General features: G+C 36.4%; 2 protein-coding genes across 2 annotated transcripts; both read left to right on the top strand.

Moving 5' to 3' along the window:
* Positions 1-3,346: 3,346 nt before the first annotated feature.
* LOC129433945 (uncharacterized) lies at positions 3,347-5,006 on the top strand. The gene is made up of 4 exons (XM_055192689.2): positions 3,347-3,546; positions 3,624-3,717; positions 3,802-3,889; positions 3,983-5,006. The coding sequence occupies exons 1-4, from the start codon at positions 3,507-3,509 to the stop codon at positions 4,658-4,660; spliced, it is 900 nt and encodes a 299-aa protein (XP_055048664.1). The 5' UTR covers positions 3,347-3,506; the 3' UTR covers positions 4,661-5,006.
* Positions 5,007-5,179: 173 nt separating this feature from the next.
* Positions 5,180-9,173, top strand: LOC129433944 (uncharacterized). Its single transcript, XM_055192688.2, has 4 exons — positions 5,180-5,372; positions 5,615-5,708; positions 5,839-5,932; positions 8,393-9,173. Exons 1-4 carry the CDS (start codon positions 5,345-5,347, stop codon positions 9,098-9,100), a joined length of 924 nt encoding a protein of 307 aa, XP_055048663.2. The 5' UTR covers positions 5,180-5,344; the 3' UTR covers positions 9,101-9,173.
* Positions 9,174-9,747: the final 574 nt, after the last annotated feature.

Here is a 9,747-nt window from a genome sequence, read left to right on the forward strand (position 1 = left end):
TGATTATCCATCATACGTCTCTGTGGTGTCAATACCCACACCTTATCTGTTTTAAACCTGGATTGATTCACATTCCTATCTTATGATGATTCAAAATATCTACCAAGATTAGATATGAGATGTTAAAAGTTGGTTTAGGTTGGAACAACATCTACAATTCGGATGTGACTATTCTTCATCCTAATTCTGAACCCATCAATCCCCTTGCCTCAGCCACGCCTCTGGAAAGTTAGAGATCAAGCCAAATGTTTCCAAGCACCGCCCGCCCATATCTCCTTTCCATGGTGATGATGATGTCAAAACCCTGCCCACACGTGGAGTGTGTGTGCTTGTGTAGCCATACGGCATGAAATGATGCTAAACCACAAGCCATGTATGGTTTAACATTCACAGCCATTCACGTGCACAAATGCTCGCAGACATAGGATTACACTGAAGATACTCACATACAAACAAACCATGCACGCACATACATACGCGCGCACACACACAGCAGGATTACCAGCACAGGTCCACACAGACACAGCAAGATTACAAAGACACACACAAACGCCTTTCCACAACACACACATATTTTGTGTACTCTATCAGTTTACATACCATAACCATTAAAAACTATTCTTATAATCCAGGTTGGTTATGGTTGTTTTGGTTCTAAATTTTTTCCTCTAAACAAGCTGACACACAATATTTGTGATATATACTGTTTGATATAATTGATACAGGAGGATCGATCAGCCTCTGTTGGAGTGTGTAAATCCCTTATCCTTCACAAACAACATGCATGTCACACACAGAATAGGAAAGACAAACATGGCATCAACTTTATGCATTTGAAATGCATGCACACACACAAATACACACCGTCACAGAATAACCTCGCTAATCTTCTCTCAATGGTTTAAAGCCGCTGAAGGAGCTTAATAATTTAGGAGAAAAACAGCATCGGTACTTTTAAGGACATATTTACAGAGATTAGCCCCCTTGATCCAAACCAGACAATAGTGACAACAAAAGGACACCCTGCCATATAACAAATTTGTGAGAAATCATGAAAAATGCATTTAGTGCTGTTGTGAATTTATTACACGCAGGTGTGTTGCGCTATACTTCAGTTGGGTGGTTTTATTATTTTAAAGACCAGCTTTTAAATACATTTAGCCTTTTTAGCAATAGTTGCTTGCCAGATCTTAACATGGCACATCAGTTATTTGTTAGCAATTAATTGATGAGTTGTATGTTGACAGGAATTGTTGACTGTTTCTTCATTAGGAAAGAAACATCCTCTATTATTAATAGTTTGTCAGAGGCCTGTAAAGGTCAAGTGCTTTGGGTTTGGAAAGAAAATAGTTGTTTATATCATTTACACTCATCTTTTCACTCATCTTTTTTCATATTTTGTTTAGATAAATCTAAAAAAAGATGTTTTTAAACAAGAAAACAATAAATCTAATTCAGAAGGAAGAACCACATTTTTTATTACGTTTAAATAAGTTTTTGGAAAACAAGACCGAGCTTGAGTGAGATATTTCAAGAGTATTTTATCAAATCAAATTGTCAATATTATTACGATTCCTAATTGATCTGTATTTTGGGTCAAGGTTTATCATTCCTCATTGAATTCTGGTCTCACACTAAAATGCTATAGGCAACAGTTTTTGTTTTCATGTCTCTAGGAATATGAAGATGGTATTGAATTTCTGTTATGTGATTTTTCTATACAAAAACTCCTCCTGAAACTGTCAGAATTTCATAAACAAGTTTTGTTGTACTGGAAGTTGAAACACAATTTTTCCCCTCCGATTTGGAACAATAGGTATATTTTATTTAAAAATAAGTCACTCTTTATTAAAGAATGGTGGGAAAGAAATATATGATCTGTTGTTCACCTGAAGAAGGCCTGTTCATGAGTCACAGGACCTTTTGAGGAAAAATATAATTTTCAATGTGAGGGCAAGAAGCATGATATGGGTTTGAACAGTATTCCTAAGTGTTTTGTTATGTTGGTCAGAAATTAATTGCCCAATTTATCTGTGATCCCTCATCTACCCTCATTAAAAATAAATTGATTTTATTAGGAGTAAGATATAAAAAAAAATGAATATGTATATTTTTTAACCCAAGAGAAATTCTTGGTAATATTTTCCAAGATCTCTGTAAACAAGCTAAGGACTATGTATCTTTCTTTTCCCTTACCTCCTAAAGCCAAGGAAGTACACTTTAAAATCTTTAAATTTATCCTTCCTTAGAATTGCTGCGATATAGATTTATTGATCATAATAATTGTACTTTCTGTGATACTGAGATTGAAACAACAGTACATTTGTTTTATATTTGTTGACATAGTGTTTTTTGGACTGGTATGTATGAGTGGTTTAAAGATACAATTGTTCCCATATCTCAATTCTCTAAAAATATTATTTTTGGTACACTAATGAGAGATAAACAAATTCAATTTCTATTCAATTTGTTTATAATGGGAAAATTTTACAATCATAAATGTAAATATATGATAATGAAACCATTGTTTTCTGTTTTTTAAAAAGAATTTTGGATTTACTGCAAATCTTTAAAAAGAGTAAAACTGAAAAGACTTCACATTACTTAACCTGTTGAAGGACTTTTAACTTTTTGAAGACCCTGATGTCTGTCTTTTAGTTATTTATTTTAAATAATGAGCTTTGTTTGTTGAGAATGTTAGCTTACAATACATACAACAATATTTAAAAATTTACGTTTTTGGTTATAAACAAAATTTTTGAGCTTAAGGGACACATATTCAAGCCTATATTCGAGCTATTCAAACATAAAACAATACTGCAAGCAAAGCAATCATTGCATAATTTTACCCAGTTGGAAACATTTGTAGGCTACTCTAAAAAGTATGAACGTTTAAATTAATAAATTCTGCTATTTTTTTTAAATATTTGTGTCTGACATACAAACAAAAAACCTGCCCAATATCCTTTCAATTCTTATTCAACAACCACAATTGACTCTGATTGGCTCATCGTCATTTGTGATGAGAAAAGTAACGAGTATCATTTGACAATGCCGCATACAATTCACAACATGAGTGGAGAATAATAAAATAATAATTAAAAAAAAACTTTAATACCACTGAATTGAAAATATACACTGAAGAAAAGTCGATATATCGTAGTACAATTTAAGACTAAAATCTTGTTCGCTTCGCCCCGCCCACTAAATATTGAAGAGTTTGTTTAATAATAATATATATATTTTTTTTAAATATGTTAATTTTAAATGTTTCATAGTTGTGTTTTTGCTTTAAATTCCCCGTTTTAATATTGTAACCATTTGGAGATTTATTTTTTATTTGCTCGCACACACTGACGCTCTCAAACAAGGGCACTCAGTAGCCAGCCTTTGTAGGCGGTGTTCGGACGCCGCCATTTTAACAGGGTGGAAATGGGAACAGAAGCTCACTGCAAACGTGCACTATTAAGGGCCCTAGAAATCTAATTTACGAAGTGATATAAATCATGGATTCAGCATCGGTCAGTTCTAAACTCATCTATAAAAGTAAGTCCGTTTGTTTTGCGTTAAATGAATTATGAACGTGATTATAAGGATAACTAACTGGCTGTTTGTGTATGCAGTGTGCGACGAGGACATCAAAAAACTGATACAGCTGCGATCAAGCAACGCAGCGCTGTTTGACGGGAGGAAAAATTCATCTAAAACAGCGTGGAGGTGCGTTTTTGTTACCAAAAGAATGTGAATTGATCTTTCACAGCTTATATAGTATTGAAAATTAATATTATATTTATTTTTTAGTGCGATTCTCAGAGAAATGGGACTGGATGATAGGATGACAACTGACCAGGTTGCCAAAAAGTGGGAAAACCTTAAAGCAAAATATAAGGTTGATGCTTATGTTTGGTTTAATTCAATATTACAGTTGCATTTGAGCAACACAGATCATATGCAAGTTTCATGTTTTTACACTTTTTATTAGGATGCAAAATATCCTCCCAGTGGCGTGGAGAAGAATCCCACTTGCTGGAAATGGTTCAATCTTATGGATGATGCACTGGCAGAAGATTTCGAAGAAAAGATGAGCCAGACGGTAACCACATCCGTTGTTGTCAATAATGACACACCTATACCCAGTAAGAGGTTACGGCAAATCAAAATTGGGGGGGAAATATTGGAATTCTTGGAGGAAGAAGAACCTGTGTTAAATGTCACCAGACCACATTCGGTTAAGCAAGAAAAACCAAAAGGAAAACAAACTGGCACGGATCTAGAAATGATGAGAACAAAATTTCAAAGAGAAAGAGAACTTCTTGAGAAGGAACTCGGAGGCCTGGACAGAGAAAAAGCTCTTTTAGAGCGGGAAAGGGCCCTTGCGGATCGAGAAAGGGCAGCGCTTCAGAGAGACCGAGCTCAGCTCGAGAAGGACAAAGCTGCAGTCGACAGAGACAAGGCATCTTTGGAACAAGACAGAGTCCGTCTTGAAAAAGACAGACAAATTTTACACAGGGACCGACTGGCTCTTGAAAGAGACAAAAAGTCACCAGAATTTAACAATCATTTGAAAAGCGGTGCTGGATGTAATGGATTGGATTGTCCTCATGATAAAAGCAGAGAAAAATTAATATTGTTACTTGAAAAAGTGGTTGAAAAGATTTGAAGCAAAGATTTGAGAAGAGAAAGGAAATACTATGGGAAATGCAGATATTGCATAAGAAGTTTATGTTTTTGTGGTCTAGAGATGTATATTGAGTTGTATTTCAAGCGCCACGAGTGATAGTGTTTGTCAAACATGCACAAATCTAATTGCTTAGAATGGAATTCATTTGCTGGGAGCAAAAATGGCAAATGTTACCACGTCTTAAGCTAAAATATTTTTACATTTGTAAATGTTAATGTGTTTGACACTGTATATATACCTCTGAAAAAACTGTAATATAACATCTGTACTTTACCAATGTCTTTAAGTACCATTTGTGCTGTACAATAAATGTCAAAACACATGAGATGTGTTTATTTTGTTAACATACAACACGTTTCAGATGTGGAAGAGAAAATGAAATATATATTTACTAATATGTTCACTTTATAACAGTAGTAGTATATAAAATTAGAAATAAAGTCAGAAAGTGAAACCAAAGAGATGAAAGTGAAATGTTCCACGTGTTCTCCTGTCCGCTAGAGGGCGCTACCAAGTTTTAGCCACTTGCCAGACGGGAGCTTGCGAGGAAGTGTCACCGCTGCAGAGAAACAAATATTCGTGGAAGTTCAAGAAAACGTAAAATTGTTCATTTTACGTTATATCCCATAACATCGATCTTGAAGATTTTGCACTTGTTTCATCATGACAATGGCGCAACCGACTCAACACTGTAAGCGTAACTGTTAAACCGACACTGCATCTGCACGCGTGCAAAACTTACTGTTACTCTCTGTTCTCTATTGACTTTAGATTTAATAATTTAGATGCGTTCTATAAACGTGATACATCTAATTGAGGATTTATTACCAGCAAAACAGGTTGACGTTTAAGATCAGCGCGTGGCTTACAGACGTGAACCCCACTGTAAATCTACGTTGCACTGTTTGTTTTCATTAGCGTTGTGTGTTTTAGGGTCTCTCAAGGACACAGAGACGCTGATCAGATGGCGCATGGCTCATGGTTATTTATTCTCAGGCTGGAGAAACACGTGCAGAAATGGCTGGGAGTACGTGCTGATTCATTTACAATTTTTGTATCTGCATTATGTGCTTTTACTGTCGTTTTCTGTACAACAAAATGCGTTATTACATGTATAAAAGGGTTGCAAAAGAGAGAACATTTGATTTTTGTCATAGGATGTTCATACAAGAAACCAAATCGGAAGTGGATGGAGGTATTACTGCTCAAAGGGCAAAGAAGAAATGGGAAAATTTGAAATGCAAGTACACGGTAAGATGAGTGAATGCGGTCTGTGTGTTTTACTTATGTATTATGATCTCATTGTTTCATTGCACATGGTCAGTAGCTGTTTTTAATAATTGGGTCCCCAGTGCTTCTATCAACTTAGAAAATATGAAAAAGAAAACCCAAGTAACTTAAACCATTCTCTGCAAGCATGTGAAAAAATAGGTAATTGAAATTTGGCTCCCCTTGTGATGTCAGAAGGGGATAATACCGCCCCTTAATCTGCACTATCCAACTACGACACTGACATTTATTGCAGAGATCAGCTCATTTGCAATTCAATTTTAACATGTTATAATAAATGATCTATATGGTAGTTTGGGATAGAACTTCACATACGTACTCTGGGGACACCAACGATTTATTTTAAAAAAGTCTTGTGAAATTTCCCCTTTAAAATTGAATCCAGCTCCAGTATAAACTTAAAGGGGAGGGGGTCTAAAACTATTTCATGCATTCTGACTTATTACACTGTTTAAAAGTTGGATTCCTCATACTAAACCTAGGCAAAAACTCAAAAAAGCAGTTGGACGTTAGGGTTGCCGCAGTGACAGAATTTTCCCACCAGTTAATCAGCGCGTCACAAACCCGGTGATCCCGGTATCAATTGAACCAATTGCTTCGAAAATTGATTCAGTGTAAAAGCAGATATGTCCAAACATTTTACACATAAAATAATAGTAAGATTTGTATTAAAATATGTACAAAAAATTATTTAACTTAATTAAGACATAGTTAAAAGTCTATTATGTGTTTTTAGTTTTATTTAGGGCAAACAAATCATTAAAACTAACTACCCTTTTAATTATGCACATTTTTGTCATTAAATCTGTCTATAAACAAAAGTAGACAAAATGGCAGTGTTATTAGTCGGAAGGATAAATGTTTTATGAACTTTCATAATAAAACTGACCCGAGTTCACCTAAACATATTAGACACTGGTCATGTGATCAACTCCCCCTAGTGGTGAACCATCGGATTTTCGAAACGTTTCGAAACAGTTATGACGTAATGAAGCCTCGTTTGCTAAAGTCACGTGACTTGGACCAGTTTGAAACAAGCTCCGAACCACTGATTCGAAACAAAAGATTCGTAAATGTTTCGAAGCCTCATGAAGCAGTGCTTCGAAAATCACTAGCGTACGCTGCGTTAAATCGCGTATGAATTTACGTGCATTGCGAGTGCAACAGCTGGTTTAATTATAAGTGCTTGAGTCAATGTGCGCAGGTAATTCTCACAGAACCCGCCAGTCCCAAGCAGAGCAACCGGCTACTTCTCCATAAAGCGCTGCTTGAATGATGGGTTTATTATTTTTCTTGATGAAAAACACAACAACAAAATGATCTCGCTTATATTAAACATCATATATGTATATTGTAACTAAAACGAGTAAGCACGCGGCTTCTGCCAATCGTCTGGTCAGTCAGCTCGCCTCGCACACTCTGACATGAATAAATTAAATCTGAAACCTGCTGCTCTGTGATGTGACGCACGTTCAGCTCCGCTAAATTCAGGCAGCAGACACATTCAGATGTTAGTGTTTGCTCTCTCTAACAAAACTCAATGATTTAATTACACGAAAATATCAAAACGACGATGAAAGACGGTGTCGCGGTGGGCAAGTGATCTAACCAGTGAGAGGCTGAAGCACCAGTAATCACCGTTTCACAGACTATCGCGACAAGCCTACCCTACGTATGACGGAGTATTTTTGTGCCGAATGCACTTCATCTGAAAGGGTTTTTTTTTGGATCACAAAAGATTCATACGTAACAATCTTGCTTTATTTCTTTTGTGAGCAATTTCAGTGCAGGAAGTACAGTGAAAGTCCTTATATGGACACTTTAACCAGAATAGTGCACGCACACACCAACCAAGAGCTGACACGAAATCAACATCACCAGAGATGTGCGGTTTTGTTTGTGAGCGAAAATTAAGCTTGTTCAGCTTCCCAATGAACTCAGCCTGGAAACATGGATATAGTTTGTTTATCTGTGTTAGCAGCGGGGTTGTGTGTGCGTGTGTTTTTAACGCTGGATTTCGTTGAAATTGTCCGGTCCCAACCGGGTCATGAGTCGCAGGCGGTATGTAAAACTGCATCAAATATTTGTGTTTTATTGTCAATCAGCGCGTAAGTGCATATAATGTAAACGACACGAACAATAAGTGAATCATAAGTTGTTAAGAGATAGTGGGATGATGTTTTGTGTGTGTTGCTTGCTCATCATGACTCGCCCCGCCCCCGCTGTACACCTCAAGGGGGTCAGGTTTATTCGGAAAGAATTGGTTTAGCTGATCTATCTTTTATAAATCTGATAGAACGAAAGACTCTTATAAATAAAGGATAAAGATGCTCAAGATTAACATGAGATACACAGAAACAGCGTGTGTTATGTGTACATGCAAAGTCCTGATGTAGTTTTCAATTCACTCTCCTTGTCCAGGTTTTGAAAGCTCTTGCGAAGGACGTCGAAACCGTTAAACCTGACTCCTGGCGATGGTACAGGCTAATGGAAATTGCCGTAGATGGAGATCCTAATGAGATCGACCCTCCTAAACCAACCTTACTGACCGACATTGCACATGAATCTGAATGCGAGGCCCAGCCCAGCAAGAAGATGTACCAGGTCGAAATGGAGAGCGATATTCTTGAATTACTGACGCATTCAGTAATCGAGGTCAATACTCAAGAAATCGTGGAAGACGGAGGAACGTTGTCAGAACCTGCAGAACGTAAGCAAACAGTACCGTCCGAAAACAGTCCTCCAGAGCGTCAGGATGAGCTTCAGATCGAGAAAGCAAAGGTTAAGAGAGAGAAACTGCTTCTAGAGAAGGAACAAGCAGATCTGGACCGGGAGCGAATCCTTCTAGAGAAAGAGAGAACCATTGCAGAAAGGGAGAAAGCAGCGTTGGAGAGAGACAGATTGCAGTTGGCAAAGGACCGAGCTGCAATTGAAAGAGAGAGAGCATCGTTGGAACAAGATAGAGCAAGACTGGAGCGCGATAGAGCGGCTCTTGAAAGGGACAGAGAGACTTTAACTGCCATGGCTCTTAGGACAAATGGCACAGGACACATTCAACCAGACTCTCCTTATGTGCAAGACAGGAAACGGTTAATATTTTTATTTGAAAAATTAATCGAGAGATTTTGAAGTTGTGATACCAAGAGAGTTATTGTGTTGTTGGTTCAGTAGGTACTTACAATAATAAAGTACTAAAGTTTAAGTGTTTCTAAGTTAAGTTGTCTATTTTACTCACACCTGAAACACCTTTTTTTATTACTTCCCTCATTTCTCCTGTTATTTGTTCTGTGGGGCAGATTTTTTTGGCATTTATTTTTATTTATTGATAAATCATTTTGTATATTTTACTTCTTTGTTCAAAAGAAAATTAACAAGCTGGTTTGAAATGATGTGAAGTGAGTAAATAATGACTAAAGTGTTCTATCTAAAGTTTTAAAAGTTGTCCTGCAAAAACATGATTTTGTGGTAAAGAAGTTTGGTTACAAATTGTACTAATGGCTTTAGTATAGTTCAGTTCGCTTTAGTTCAGTAAATACATTAAATTGTAGATTAGACACAAGGGTGCTTTGGTGACCGTAATGCTGTAAGTGCTACATGCGTCAAGTCCCTGTGGTTTGCTTCCCAAATAAACTGTATGCATAACAAAATATTCTGATGAAAATATATGAAAGAATATTATATAGGAACTATAAAGTAAGATTATGATTATAAGTTGTTATAAACAATATATAATAAATATAATTAAATCCAATATTTCCATGCTTTGCATTATAGAA

Source organism: Misgurnus anguillicaudatus, chromosome 6, assembly GCF_027580225.2.
Source record: "Misgurnus anguillicaudatus chromosome 6, ASM2758022v2, whole genome shotgun sequence".
In the NCBI taxonomy this organism is placed as follows: Eukaryota; Metazoa; Chordata; class Actinopteri; order Cypriniformes; family Cobitidae; genus Misgurnus; species Misgurnus anguillicaudatus.

What these genes read in the sequence shown, in the direction of transcription:
- LOC129433945 (XM_055192689.2), top strand. Translation starts at nt 3,507, where the DNA reads ATGGATTCAGCATCGGTCAGTTCTAAACTCATCTATAAAA. An exon ending in TCATCTAAAACAGCGTGGAG is followed by an intron (nt 3,718 to 3,801) that starts GTGCGTTTTTGT and finishes TTTATTTTTTAG; the next exon opens with TGCGATTCTCAGAGAAATGG. An exon ending in ACCTTAAAGCAAAATATAAG is followed by an intron (nt 3,890 to 3,982) that starts GTTGATGCTTAT and finishes ACTTTTTATTAG; the next exon opens with GATGCAAAATATCCTCCCAG.
- LOC129433944 (XM_055192688.2), top strand. Translation starts at nt 5,345, where the DNA reads ATGACAATGGCGCAACCGACTCAACACT. An exon ending in GGCGCAACCGACTCAACACT is followed by an intron (nt 5,373 to 5,614) that starts GTAAGCGTAACT and finishes TGTGTGTTTTAG; the next exon opens with GGTCTCTCAAGGACACAGAG. An exon ending in ATTTGAAATGCAAGTACACG is followed by an intron (nt 5,933 to 8,392) that starts GTAAGATGAGTG and finishes CTCCTTGTCCAG; the next exon opens with GTTTTGAAAGCTCTTGCGAA.